At 41.8% G+C, this 14,864-nt stretch overlaps 2 protein-coding genes across 7 annotated transcripts in view; both read right to left on the reverse strand.

Moving 5' to 3' along the window:
• Window positions 1–130: 130 nt before the first annotated feature.
• Window positions 131–9,597, reverse strand: dpf2 (double PHD fingers 2). Of its 2 annotated transcripts, XM_086226967.1 has the most exons (12): window positions 9,478–9,597; window positions 8,028–8,188; window positions 7,114–7,221; window positions 6,736–6,914; window positions 6,556–6,648; window positions 6,403–6,481; window positions 5,928–5,969; window positions 3,807–3,944; window positions 3,600–3,731; window positions 3,398–3,510; window positions 3,232–3,313; window positions 131–2,915 (listed from the first exon to the last, which is right to left on the reverse strand). In XM_086226967.1, the coding sequence occupies exons 1-12, from the start codon at window positions 9,507–9,509 to the stop codon at window positions 2,833–2,835; spliced, it is 1,242 nt and encodes a 413-aa protein (XP_086083093.1). In that variant the 5' UTR covers window positions 9,510–9,597; the 3' UTR covers window positions 131–2,832. The 2 variants fall into 2 exon arrangements, with proteins under 2 accessions (XP_086083093.1, XP_086083095.1); XM_086226969.1 differs by lacking the exon at window positions 5,928–5,969 and having other exon boundaries at window positions 132–2,915.
• A 1,593-nt stretch (window positions 9,598–11,190) lies between these two features.
• The window catches only part of sptbn2 (spectrin, beta, non-erythrocytic 2), a 50,485-nt gene continuing 46,811 nt past the window's right edge, over window positions 11,191–14,864 (reverse strand). For all 5 annotated transcript variants that reach the window (XM_086179451.1, XM_086179452.1, XM_086179454.1 and 2 more), the window contains one exon: window positions 11,191–14,861. In XM_086179451.1, the coding sequence (XP_086035577.1) occupies window positions 14,649–14,861 (213 nt within the window). In that variant the 3' untranslated portion in view covers window positions 11,191–14,648. The remainder of the gene's footprint in view (window positions 14,862–14,864) is intronic.

A 14,864-nucleotide genomic window follows, 5' to 3' on the forward strand; every position in this document is an offset into this window, starting at 1 on the left:
TGTAAACAACATGAATTGAAATCACACATTACTTCAGCAAAAGTTTGAAAGTCTTATCAAAGTGCTATCAAATGGTCCAAAACTTTTTCAGTCATTTCTTTAAAGCAGCTGTCAAACATGAGGTGTGACACACAAAATAAGCCACATCAGCATGTTATAGTGCCTAGTATTTTATTTCCTGACAAGAAATTTCATACAATAACACATTCCATCACAATCCAAGCAAAAGTTCACCAGCAGATTTTTCTCCTTAATCTATGATCTCGGTTCGAACATGATAAGTTGTAAAGGATGAATCTCTCCCAAAGCTGCAGAAGACCCTCCGTCGTGGTGACCCTGGTCTCCTCGGCGGCTGAGCGGTTATTCTGCAGTGCCACAGTTTACCTCTTACCTCTCACATTAGGGGCTTTGCTTCTTGTTTGGAGCTTTGGAAGAGGGTGGCTCAGTAGAGACCTGATCATGAGATTAAATAAGACAGCAACTTCCACTCGAGTCCCCGAAAGTCCCACAATCACATCAGGTACACTGACACCGTCGATGACTACAGAACCAACCAGCCAAATAATCTAGTAGCTACTGTTGTAACGTGACAGGAAGGTGATGAGAAAAGAAGCCGGTTATAGTTGTGTAACGCTGCTTTAATAATGGTTAGTTGCCTATGAAACAACATGATAGTAGGATTAATTTATACTGTTACACCGCGTCCCCACACCCTCGCCACACGACTGCTGAGACGACTACGAAGCACATGAGAGGGCGCACGATTACTGAGCATGCACGCGTCAAACTGTTAGCATGGATCCCAGTTACCTACAGCAGACTTCTACCTGTTAAATAGTCTTCTCCTCTGGGGTCAGCTGACCTTCTAAGCATTACCACCAAGCCAAACCTTTGCATATTAAAACTATGAAGCAGCGGCAGACACACCTCCTCCTCCAAAGTACACGGGCCATTCCACACAACTGGTTCTGTTGCAAACATCTCAACATTCATGGTTTTTCCCCTCCAGTTGTACAATATTCTGGGTAATTGAACAATTGCCTCTCATACTGTATTTTCAAAAAATGTTGGTTTGTGTTTCCTCTCCTGAAGTTCGTCACCAAACACACCAGTACTAGAAAGACGATGATTAGATTAAGATTTTGGTGACATTTTCATGAGCTGAAAGTTTAATTGAGACTGGGCCAATGAAAGGTGCCCCATGAAGCTGTTGGACTACTATTACATTTTAGATTTCGCTCAAATATTAAAACTGCATATTTATGGATAGTTGCATAAAAGCAAACATCCAAGAGGTGCAAACGGTTGTGAGCCAGCAGTAGAATGGCCCGTACACACAACAAACTCCTTCCTAAAATATGGAGCCACCCATAATCTTTGCCCCAGTCCTTCTGTACTAAGAAAATGTACAATTTCACACATCACATCAGAGTCCCTGCAGTATAATGTTACTCTGCCTGGTTGCATTGGTGTCTGTTCCTCTGAAATAATCAGGCGGTGTTGCAACGTGAGCAGAGATTGAAAATGGTGCACGATCAGCAAACTGCTAGAACACAGCGGTGAAGGCTTTTTAATCTCTATACCTGGATAATCACAGCAGACCTGACAGGAAGAATTATCATCATTACAACATGATGTCATCTGCCTACCGAGGGCCAGGTGTGTGCAGACTGAAGACAGCTTTCGGCGTTTAAACCAGAACATCAAGTCGGCGGTGCTGTTGGGGACAGCCCCAAAGCCTGAAGGAAACATCATCTTCACATTCTCTAGAACACCGCGGCGTGTGGGCGGAGATTACGGAAGGAGACGGCGTGAATTCAACGTGCCAGGTTGTCAAAGCAAAAATATTTTTGGATGTTAAGTGTAAGTTCTTCATACTCCTAGCCGGCAATTGAAATCCTTTTCTTGCAGCCTTCACAGCGTTCAGCTGTTCCACTGGTAGAGATACAACCAGTATTTCTATTGCACTTCTTAAACCCTTTGAACGTTCTTGTACAGATTTAAGTTATTTCTTGTCAGGCGTCACCATACAAGTAAAAAAGGGTTTCTTCTTTAGACGCTGATTTCAGTTCAAGTCTTGTTCTGTCCCGCCGTCCCTGCTCTCCTTCAGTCTTTGGAGCCATTCTGACAGGCACGTCATGATTCTGGTCATTAGTTCCTGGCCCTGTCTGCTGGTGTGTGTGTGTATGTGTGTGTGTGTGTGTGTGTCCAGTGGTGGTGGATGAGATTAAAAACAGTCTCAGCAGATCTAGAACTCTACCAGGTGACTCACAGAAGAATACATGATGATGATGAGATGGGCGTTCATAAAAAAAACACATTACAGGATCCTTCTCTTTCTGATCTGTACATACTTTACACTATTTTATACAATAGAAATATATAAATTTATAAAATGGCTGTTTTAACATTGAGCAAGCATTGGCATGCTACTTAAATTCAGTGAGCTCTAAGTCCACTCTAGTCAGAGAAATCAGTACGACAGGCTAGAGGAGGGTTTAGCATCTTTGTGTGGGTGTATGTGTAAAAAGCACATCAGGCAGTGATAGGTTTTCTATTTAAGCGGTGTAATCTTGTTAGATTTCAGTTCTGCTCAAAGTGGCTATGCAACAATTAAAGATCTTCAGGGCTGAATCTGAACGTGGAACCATGTAACAGTCATTGCTGAAGAAGTGAGGCCAGTTTGGTAAGGTATACTTCCCTTTTTTTCTAATGACTGATCGCCTCCTCTGAACACACTCCTTCCTCGGTCAGGTGAGTTCATCCTCTGCTGTGAAGGGAAACCATTCTGCTGGAAGATGGTCGGCTGAGTGTGTGCAGGAGGAGCGGCCATCACAACGGAGTTGCGTTGGGGTTTTGATATATGGAGGCCTTGTCTTTCAAGAGGTCCAGACAGAGGTGACAGCTCCAGCTCCCTGAGAGACAGAAGAGCGCAGAGCAAATATTTAATGACCGAACACTGATTTGCAAGAGATCATTTTCCAGAACATCAGTGGTGATCTAGACCAGGATCACACGGTGCACTAATATGCCCCCCCCCTCTGGAAGCCTGAGAAGAAATGTTGTCTGCAGCTAGAACTTATAAAGCAGTTTCTTACATTATCATAAATGATGACAATTTTCCAAGACAACCAGTGTGTCCATTAGCTTAAATGTAGTGCATCTTTTTTTTTTATGCATCATTTTTTATAAGGCTGTTTAAGCAGCGCTGTTTCTGTCAGCTAAACGTACCCTCTGGAGGTTCAGACATGGGGGGGCTGAGGCAGTACATGTGGTAGCCTCGATCGCAGTCGTCACAGAACAGAAGCTGATCCTGGAAGAAAGGTGAGAGTGACAAATGAGCACACGTATCCCAATGGCGGAGCAGCACGCACTACATGAGCGTAGGTGAACTCACGTCATTCTCCGAGGTGCCGCACATGTTGCAGCACTTGCACTCTATACACTGCCAACGGTACGTCTTGACGGCGGCCATCATGACAGGAGTGAACTGAAGGCAGGAGGGGTGGCCTGCATCAGAACAACACTGTCTCTTTACTCTTCCACCAGACAGTCTGTTCCTAGGTTGCTTTTTATCCTGGAAGTTTTTGGAACTGTACCTGAGCGTCCACAGTCGGAGCAGGACACCAGCTCTTCTGACTGGCCCGTCTTGTGATTGGTTTTGGAGTCTCCCAGGCAGAAATCACAGTAGTTATTGGGCAACGCCAGTCCGTCTGGGCCTTTTTTGGGAGCTGAAGAAAGGAGAGGTAAACACCCAGAGAGCATCTCTGAAGCAACATAAATGAGTTCAAGGGCTCGTGGCTTACTCTTCGGCTCCTCGGGCAGCGGCAGGGGGGGCTCGTTGATCTCTATCTCTTCCTTCTCCTCCCCTTCCTCCTCAGCCAGGTGGGAGTGGGCATAGTGGTAGCTCAGACCGGGACGGTTCTTGTAGCGCTTCCCGCAGACTGCCACCAAAACCAGAAAACACAACATGTATGAAAACAGAGAATGCAGGAGTCAAGACGTGGTCAGGCGTTGACCAATGAGAGAGCCGACTAATTCCTTCTGCTGCCATTAGGGTATCTTTACCTCAGTACCTGGTTTTATGTGGTGACCCTCTTAAAGGACTTTGGGAACACTGTCAGGCAAGCCAGTTATTTACACTAATGTGTTTTAGTGGCAGGAGCAGCCAGGCTGTCCCTCACTCCCAAATATACTGTTAATCTATGTTGAAAATGTAAACATGGATACAAAGAATTTGAAACTGTGAGTCTGACGTGGTTGTAAGTGTCATGTAGAACGATACACAGGACAATGCAATAGGGGGCCAGGTGAAGTATCCGTGGGTACACGAAGCAGGAGCTGGGAGGCACACACATACCCGCGCATACACATTGGGATTAGAGCCACGTGAAACTTTTTAGGGGGAAATAAAAATCTTAACTCTGAGTTTGAAGTCAGAATTCAAGAAGTATTCTATTTTGGTGGGGGGGGAATCACATGGCCCAAATCCTCCCTCACATGCAGAAACCTCGTGCAACAGACAGCCGTTTCTCTTTCTCCAGCAACAAAAGATGACAGAACCTACACAGAATTGATTCCATAACAATAAATCAGAAGAACACCTCATGTATCAGAGGCAGTAGTGCACCATTAGGGGTCCCATTGTACAGTAAAATCAATATGCATCCATGACCCTGTAGTCAGAATGATCAATATTCATGAAGTGAGGTTGTTGGTGTGAAGTACTAACAGCGTATTTAAAAAGCAGGAGAAGATGGGGTATCCTGCTTTTACTTGTCTCAGCACAAGTGGCTGCACGCAACACAGCCGGACTAGAAGGTGGAAAGACACTGCTGCCTCCTCCAGACATCAGCTGAGGCTCTGCTGGAGCCACGTGTGTGAACGAGATACAGGAACTACGGGAGTTATACTGACAGCACTGTTTCACCTCTTCTCGTACCAGAGAAGAACTATCCCAGCAGTGTCTGTGTCACTGAAATACACTGAGATAAATCAGGAGATCTTCCACTTCCTTTCACACACCCGTCTGCCAAGATTACACGTAATTAAACGACCACAAGTCATTTTAGTAATCACTCCATGTTGTTCTGCATGCAGCTGATGACAATTTGCATTTCTGTGAGGATTTATAGAATGTTGGCCTCTGTATTCAGACACTGTCGTGTGTGTGTGTGTGTGTGTGTGCATGTGCGCACATGCGCACAAGCCTGTGTGCATGCATGTGTGGCTTGTCACAAGATGAGACACAACACCCTACAGACAAAGTGCTTCTTCTTTCACTTCCACTCATTTTCATTTCCTGAAAGGGCAGCCATCCTGATTCTCCACCCATTATCATCATCATCATCATCATCATCATCATCATCAGAAGGAGGGACTCGGCTTCATCATCAGAAGGAGTGCCCAGTGTTTTCCAGACGGTTGCCACTAAATCAGCTAGTCACATGCTGATTTTACAAGTTTGAAACACAATCCTAACAGGCATCCAACAGGCATCAAACTTATAGAACCAAAGCAGACAGGGAAAAAACATGGAATGTAGAATGATACTTGCACAGGAGGTGAAGAAGAATAAAGGGGGGGGGGGAAGCAAGAAAATAGTGGAATGCTCTTCAATTGCACACATTAGGACATGAGACAAAAGACAAAGCACACTGTGGTAATTGCAGGATTCAGCTTCTAGTTTATGTAAATCTGAGGGGGCATTCAGGGCCGGATTGAAGGAAAAATGACTCACGGAGTAGAGTTTGCTCATATCTCGGGCTGACTCCAGACTACCAAAACACTATTTAATATTTACCATACGAGTCACTACACAAAGAGCAAAGCTACTGGGTAGCATGTAAAGAAGGGGGGGGAAAAAAACAGGCAGTAAAGACAAAAAAGACAGGCAGGCTGATGTACAAAAGGAATGAGAAATATACCTCTTTCAGAAGGTTTTGAAATATGCTTTTGTTTGATAGTGTCTGAAAGAGAGAAGAGGAGAAGAGAGAGAGAGAGAGAGAGAGCACAGGCAGAGACTCAGAAAGAGAAATAGGCTGGTAGACCGACAGCTGCAGCTGAAAGTAAAAATGCTTCACACAGAGGAAAAAAAATAGCACACACACACTCACGCGCGCACACAGGCACACATCGAGAAGTAGATAAAAGAAGAAACATCCCGCTCCCGCTCAAAGGTTTGTGATAGCATCATAGTGTCAAAGAAAAGCTCCATCCTGGTCTACAGTCGCTAGCTGCACAAGCTAATCTCACAAAATAGAAACAGAAATAGAGAGATTAAAGAGGGGAAGAAAAGAGAACGTAACAATGGCGAGGAAAGTCCTGCTTGATTCAATAACAAACATTACAGCTATTAATGCCTGCAGTGACCCCTGACCCCTCTCCCCCCTCAGGACTCACTGTCACAGGCGTATGGCTTGTCACGGTCCTCCAACGCTGTTGTGTCGAGCTTCTTCCTGCTGCTGCCCACTCCTCGACCCTGAGCACACAGACGTGATAAGACTCCGCAAAACCCACCCACGCCGAAAATGTTTCCTCCTGTACACCTCTTACCTTCCCCTTCCCTTTGCCTCTTCTTTTAGGCGTGTCTTCCTCATAGTCTTCGTCATCTAGGTCATCCAGGAAGTCATCGGGTTCAATGATTCTCTGTGTTGACATGAGTAAGAATAAGAGCAGGAATAAAAACTTTATCAATTGTAGATTTTACCGCAAAACTGAACAAAGAGAAGGAACCTTTCTAATGCGGGCAGCCGGGTTCAGGCCTCCCGTGTAATCGCTGAGGTTGGAATCTTCTTCAGATGCTCGCAGATCTGCGGTTGTCCGTTTGTCCAGCGACTCGCCTTTCAGCAAAGCCTCCAGGCTGCTGCCGTCCGATGACAAGAGCGCATCCTTCTTCAATCCTAAATCTAACTCTGTCAAATAAACACAAAGGAGAAGGATGCAACCTTGTTCTTGAGTCACACTGATCAATGATTTTTAGAGGCTTATAAAGGATACAGCACCTATTTGTCCTCATTCGTCACGTGAAGCTTTAAATCATCTCATCTCTAAAACTTGAAATGTTTAACGTCATCGTCGTCGTTTAACGTGTTGGGATAAATGATTAGGCACCTGATTTGACAGGGGGGAAGATGAGGCGGGGGTCCTCAGGGGGATGAGATCTCCTCTTCTTCCTCCACCTCCTGGATGGGTAGGTGTAGAGCTGTCCTGGAGCCATGCCTGGGGAACGCCACAAAACACTCTTCATTCAACACACTGACACAAGCCCATACTTCATACATTTTTCTTTTGCAGTGAGAGGGAATAACAATGAAGAATGAATAACAGCATTTGGTGACAGGCACCTTTAGAAGTACCTGCCGCAGCTCGATGCAACAGACAAAATGACATTTAATCCTGATGCAACAAATGGGTTGTTCTACCTTTAATACTTGACGCCACAACCAGGTCACAATTGTTGTTTATTGATTTTTAAGAAATATTTAGTCAATAGGTAAGGACAGAGGCAAATCATTTATAGATAGAATCCACAACTTTAAGCTTGAATGCATTTTATTTCATTTTTCTATCTGCTACAGAAGCAAATTAATAAAGCTTTTACTTGACTTTGGTGATTCTTTATCAAAAAGCACTCTGATTTTAGATTATCACAAAAAAATCAAAGAATTTTCTATATATTTTAGGTCTAAATGGGTTTAGACATGAACTCAGCTTTCTGACTTCAATAAATTGTCTACAAGCAATTTTTTTTTCGCTTTTTGCAGTAAATCTTATTTAGCTTATCTTACTGTATTTTACATTCTTATTCAAATGTACAACTCCGAATATTCGTAACAATTAAAAATGGGAATTTCTCTGAAATGGTCTACTTGTATTTTTATGCTTTAATATCATTTTCTGCGTCATTAAACCCTCTAATTTTGACAATATTATTTAATGTCTTAATTTTTGGGACAATGTATCCAAAAAAAAAAAAATCCTATCATGACAAGCCCAGATAAGAGACACCACGTTATGAACCTCACCTGGTCCCCTGTGTCTCTTCTCCATCCAAATGTAGCAGTTGCTCTGAGCCACGCCAGTCTGAGAGTCCAGGAACGGCATTCGGACGCTCCTCTCAGCACACAGCCTGGTGTTGTAGTTGTGACACTGCTCCATGGCATCTCTGTAGTACTGCTCTCCCAACCTGTTAACACAAAAACAGAACCAGATGCTTCTTGTTACTGGTTTAGGTACGAGCCTGTTTATGTCTCCGTGGAGTCCACACAGCCAGCGTGGTGTCTCTTCAACGTAAATATGCAAATAATGCAGAGAAAGCAAGAAAGCTCAGGGCAGGAGAGACCCTCATGACACACACTCCTCTGGTGTCCTAAAAACAAAATGTCTCTAAATTCAACGTCCATGGTGCCCCAGAGCAAGGCATGTTCTGGTACAAACACGATAACCGCTGGGACATAACGCTACAAATGCAAGAATTCAATTCAGTTGTTTAAAGCTTTAAGGCAAATGATGAATCTTAAATGTCACATCACTTTGAGCAAAGTAATGCAAATAATGTGGACTGACAAGCCTCCAATTTGGTTGTGGCTTAACTGGGATCTTTCCAAGTGAAAAATTCTGTTTAATTAATAAATATAAACTAAATGTAATAAATGACAACCTGCTTAGTATTGTATTCTTCCCCCCTTTTCATATTCAATACTTTATTAACCATTGCTCACTGATTTTTAATCAAGACTGAGGATTTTATTAATCAAAACTTTACAAAGAAAATGCTAGCTGAAACGTTGCTAGGTTTAAGCAGAGTTTCGCGTTACCATGGTAACCAAGGGTCAACCTAATGGCTTACACATGAGGTAAATTGTCTAAATACATGCAAGCACCTGGGAACATGAGCAAAGCGAAGTCTGTGTCAGAAGAGGTACATCATATTTCAACTATGCGTCGTTGAAACTCAAGTTATACTTGACAGTTTCTCGGAGTTATTAAATGCGAACGACAAGTGTGGTCGTTACACGGTATATAATAAGGTGCGTCAATATAAAATGGATATCTTCTTTCATTCATTTGAAACTAGTTGACCACCGCCTACGCTAACATTTAAACTCTCTACTTAGCACGTTAGCGAGCGAGCTAAGTAAATGTTACGTTGACCGAGTTGGTTAAACCAGTAACACGTCGTAAGTTAGTAGAAAATAGACAGGAACACACTTGTACTCGAACAGGCACATGCTGTACAATAGAGACTCGTGATTCATCTCTCAGAAACGTCACTGCTGCTAACACTTCCATTGCAGGATGTGAACAAGACACGACGGTCCCACAGCGTTGGCTAACCTTCATAAGTCCGTGGAGGAGTTGTTAAGCTAGCTAACGACGCGGCTGGTGGCTGTATTCTGAAAAAGCCGCTACGAAGAGACCGCGGTGTCTGTCACCTTGCAGGGAGAGCGAAATGTAGAAAAGTGAAACACTTACAGTTTAACAACATTCTCAACAACAGCTGCCATCTTGCTTTAATACACGGGAAAAGTGGCCGCCGGGTAATGTGTACCCTGCGCAAGGACTTGTAGGCGGAGAGAGAGCACACGTCTGACCCCTACTGGTAACTTTAGGGTATCGCATATAAATGTATTAGAAATAAAGTTGTAACTCCTCAGTTTAACAATTATTGGAAAAAAAAAATTGTGTCATGCAGGGCTCGAGGGTGTAAGGTTTTTTTAACCATTGTGTCGTGGGAAAATAACTCAATTATACTGCCCATTTTATCAATAAATGCAGCTCAAATTACTTTACAGTCGGAGAAAAAACTAAAAAACAAATCAGTCACTGATGGTTTAATATTATGGTTCTGATGTAACATCCTTTTTTTAGATTATAAAATCTAACAGCACCTCTTTCTTTCAGTATAAATACAAAGTGTTGTCCTCATAGTTTCTTGTTTTCAGACTTCTTGGAGCTTCTTCTTCCTCTCCTGTTTTTTCAGACGTGAGTAGTTTTAACCAGCATTGAATCTGAGGCTGCGTTTCTCTTAATAACTCTGATGACACGCTTTCCAACTTTCACTCATTCAGCATAAATTTGTTATGTGATCATCCGCGACCTCATTTGATGGAGTTGCATCATTAATTCATTATTATTGACAGCAATGTGGCAGCACTCTTTCCCACATCATCTACATACATACACACACACACACACACACACACACACTCTCACACACAAATGATCACTACTGTGTAAATATACTTACAACTCAAGAATATTTGGAATTTACTGATCCTGATTCTAGGAATTCGATATCTCATTGTTTCTGTTGAAGAGTAGCTCAGTTGATCACTTACATTCGTAGCATTTGTTTTTTAAAGTACATATTTTCAAAAATTTTGTTTGTCATGCAGATTAGGTGTGATCTAAATGAACATGCACACAAATGGGTACATTTCTAGATCATAAATCCAAAACTGATGAGCCAAGTTTCAGGATTTTCATTTTTCATTCATTTCTATCAACACATTTTGACGTTTTACGTGCACAGGGAACTATGATTTATAACGCTTTTTCAAATACTTGACCTGAGAATGAGGTCTGACTTTAATCTTGTAATTTTCCTTGATTCGAAGAATAACGTCTATGAGACAATGTTCATTCGTACCATCATGGAAATTTGAAAATAGCAATTATCACACCATAAGTTTTTTTTCTTTAATGAAACCATACATTTTTGAATAAGCCCTAGAAACTTGCAAAATACCTGCAGATTAGATATTAGTTTCAATTAGGATCAGTATGTTATATTGATTTCTTTAACATCGCCACCTTCTTAAAACAATCGGCTAAGTCAATTTTTCCAGAAAATCAAGGACTTGCCTCAGGCAATTATCTTAATTATCTTAATTCTGTAACTGTGTTGTACCAAACTATGTAGCTTGTCGGTTGTTTTCATATAAATTAAATATAGGCTAATAAATTTTGATGTATGTAAAAAGATGAAAGTCATGAAAATGATTCCGTCGACCAACTTATATGAAAAAAACCCCCAGAATATTCATCATTATTAAAAAATAAACAAACTTTTCCACTTAATATTTCAGGCTCTGAGGATTACAAAAAGGAAATACTGAACAAAATCTGTCTTTAAAAAGGAGTATATTATGTAAGTTCCACACATTTTAGACAAAACACCACCACAATTCTGATTAAACCATGTTTTATTATTCCTAATATTAGATGTAGATACACAAGTCAACAAACATTTCTCGATTTGTAATGAAAATGCTCCACAGCACACTGACATCATGTGGAAGGGTCTGGTATTACAGACACATACCTGAAAATGGACAGCAGTTATACTTTTTGCAATAAGTTGCATTAGTAACAGTAGTAGTAATAGTAACAACAGTAGCAATAATGATAATAATAGCAATTAATAATAGTAGTGGTATTAACAACTCTGAATTACAGAGGAAGGAACAGACATTCGTCAAAAGTAATGAGAAATGAAGGTCATGGACAGGTTTATCAAATGCTGCAAGACAGACCACTGGATGAAAAAATACAAGCTCCCACTAGACAGCAAATATCCTGCCTTCTTCTAAAAAAGGAAGCTCTAACTGTCACCAGGCTGTTTCGGGTTGTTGTTGTTTTTTTCTCTCACTTGTATCCAATACTCAAAAAGTAAAACCTGTTCTTCTTCATTAAGTACTCCATTGTCACAAGTACTCAAAAACAAAAACGAATCTCTTTTGACATCAATAAAACATACTTTCCGTGTCCTTGTCAAAGCTCCCCAGAAGCAGGATGTTATTTAGTTTTAAAAAGGATGCAACATCGAGGGCATCTTCACAAGACTGGGTTGCCAGGGTCATTCTGCATTGAACATACAGTACATTATTTGTGTGTGTGTGTGTGTGTGTAAAAGAGAGAGAGCTCATGTATGTCAAGTATGAGAATTTTTTTTTCCTTTTTTTTGCTTCACATGACCAATTTGGCCAAACTAATTTGAATCGTTCACATTCAAATGAGCCGATAAGAAAATACACTGTGTGACCTTGACACTTGAACTCCCTTCCATCGAGCGGCCGCTGCGCTCCTCGTCCACAGCAGAGATTAGGTAGCAACAGTTGCAGAAACAGCTCATCCACGAGGGGGCGGGGGGGTTGGGGGCACTTCTGTTTGAGATTGTGCACAATGTGACTGCAGCTCACTTACGTATGAAACCACCTTAGAACTTGGCTAGTTTACATTAAACTAGACTGAAACGACAACGTCTGGACCAGGCGCTGAAGCTAATTCTTGATTTGATCGATGGTCCGACTGGTTCCACTTTCATTTGAACAGGAGAATAAGGCCAAGTAATGCAGTTCAAACCAGTGTAACCAAATGCAAGTTTACATCCATCTAATTGTGCTTGGTGTGACATTCCTTTGAGCTGATCAGCCCTTGAGAAATAGTATACACAACCATGCAGTGGCCAGCTTTAAAGAATTACTTTCAAGATGTAATAGATTACTAATAACAAATCACCTGCAACCGATAATATAAGTCATTCAAGCTCTTCAGTTCAGGACTGTTACCAGGTTAGGTCTCGTTGGATTTCAGCATTTAGAAAAGGCAAACTGATGGAAGCGACTGACAATAATCACAGTTCTCAGCAACCAAGTCAGTGATTCTATAAAACTGCACTACATTCTACTGTAAATGTCCTTTTCACCAAACATGTACAGTATTTGAGGAAATTACTATCCTATCATGTTTTATTTACTACATCTGTTTATTAATTACCCTAAATGCCAATTTACACACGATTGTTTTTCTTTTTTTCTTTTTCCCTCCGACCCCGACTATGAATCTTGTGTTTTCAGAGCCCACCAGCACAGGAGCGAATGGATGGAGATGAGGACACACACACACACGAGTACAAACCTACAGGAAATCATGCCACAAACTCGGGAGAATTCAGCACTAATTCCTCTCGCTTCGGTGGCTCTTCATGAATTTGGCTCATCCGCCATTATGCGGTACCTGGTACACGATCACCTGACGTGGACTAGAGCACACTTGAACGGTCTCCTCTTCGTACCGGAAAAGCTTCCTTTCAGACTGTTTGAACGGAGGGTTTAGTTCGCTGTTTCGGTTCAAGTAAGGCTCGGCACACCCCTCTCCGTCATTCTTCACTGCCTATCCAATCTCACTTCCACAGCCCTCACTTCACATGTAATTAGACCTGTCAGCCGTCCGTCTGTCCCCGCGGCCTGCTGCCGAGTGTCTGCTTCAGCTTTTATATCTACAAACTGCCCCCCCATGCCTTCACGCCAGTAGATAGAGAACACAAATAGATACAAGATGACAGAAACAAAAATAATAGAACCATCTTGAGAAACTTCATTGGTAACGTCAGCTAACATAGAATAGAACCAAAAGCAATGCTAAATTATCATAAAACCATTCCAGTCTTTTTTTTTTTTTTTTAAATGTATTTGTGTCCGGTTTTCATCTGCGTTTGTGTACCAAAAAGCAGCATCCATCTGGCCACGTTAGATCAGGAATAACACAAACGTGCAAAATCCACAGCACCACAACTCACACGCACGCACGCACACACACACACACGCACGCACACACACACACACACACACGCATACACACACTAGAAAACTAATCTTCTCTGCTTTGTACAGAAAAAAAAAAAAGTCAAAAAATCAAGCAGAAAAGACCACTCCAAAGAAATAATCCAATACAGGCAAAATCTGAGATAATAATAATAATTAAAAAAAAATCAAACCACTTATTAAATATATATATATATGTATATAACTTTCCCAATTAAACTTGTAATCACTTACTGCACACTTCTAAAATCAAATGAACTTTATTTTTTCTCAAAACACCCCATGAACTGTCATTCCTAAAAAAAATAATAATAATAATTACATACAAGGGAAAGCCCCACATTCTTCACTAGTTGAACCAAATTTGTTTCTCTCCACAACATCAACATGTCATATCGGCAGATTAATTAGTTTGTATCCTCAAACCAGCAATAGCAAAAGATAAATAATAATAAAAGCAATAATATTGGTCAGGTTAATAATAACATCAATACCAAGAGCAGAAAAAGAGACTGATGTTGATTCTTCCCAAACACAAACCTTGAACGTGAGGAAGTGAAACCAGTGTGCACCACAGTGGAAAGCCTCCATCCATCATGTTAATAGTGACACGGCATCAAAACAGCTCAGCTAGTCAAGACTCACTGAGGAGGAAAAAAACTCATGCTGCAGAATTGATTAGGAAGACTGGAACTGAACCGGCCCAGGATCCCTGATAATGCCAACCGCACCTTCAACAACTTCCTTCGGACTGGCCGACATTGGATGAGGGCTTTCAGTGTCGGGTGCAGTTTAGATGGGAACTACTGGAGAACGAGAAAGTAAATGACAGATAAAAGTGGAGAGGGAGAGAATCAGAGAGAAAGAAAAGAAACAATAAGTTCTGGAAAAGCCACGTGTAGTAGCTGTGGACTAATTCCTTGGGGCCGGCACTGAGAGCAGTGGGTTTGCACGACCTGTTTGTACTTTACTTTCTGCCTGTTTCAGTTTGTTGAAATTTTGACAAATGTAGTTTCCATCGATGATATCACAAATGTACTATTTTTTCTTGCCAAAGAAGCTGAACCTCTTCTCTCGATCTTTCTCTTTCCCCTCTTTGTTGCGCATGGTAACACCTCCGGCATCGCCTGAGCTGGGGGAGATGGGAGGCATCGTCATGGCGCGACTGAGGGCCCGCGGACCTCCAGGTGAGTCCCCTGCTCCTGCTGGAATGGAACCGAGGATGGAACGGATCCAGGAGCTCATTTCCGCCTT

Source organism: Aulostomus chinensis, chromosome 15 (genome assembly GCF_037954235.1).
Source record: "Aulostomus chinensis isolate RoL2024-O1b breed Wild chromosome 15, RoL_Achi_v1.0, whole genome shotgun sequence".
Lineage (NCBI taxonomy): Eukaryota > Metazoa > Chordata > Actinopteri > Syngnathiformes > Aulostomidae > Aulostomus > Aulostomus chinensis.

Coding starts and splice junctions, on each gene's coding strand:
- dpf2 (XM_086226967.1), bottom strand. CDS start 9,509: ATGGCAGCTGTTGTTGAGAATGTTGTTAAACT. Junction 5,970..6,402: donor CAAGCCATACGCCTGTGACA/GTGAGTCCTGAG, acceptor TCTCTCTTTCAG/ACACTATCAAACAAAAGCAT. Junction 3,945..5,927: donor TTCAAAACCTTCTGAAAGAG/GTATATTTCTCA, acceptor TTTTGGTGGCAG/TCTGCGGGAAGCGCTACAAG.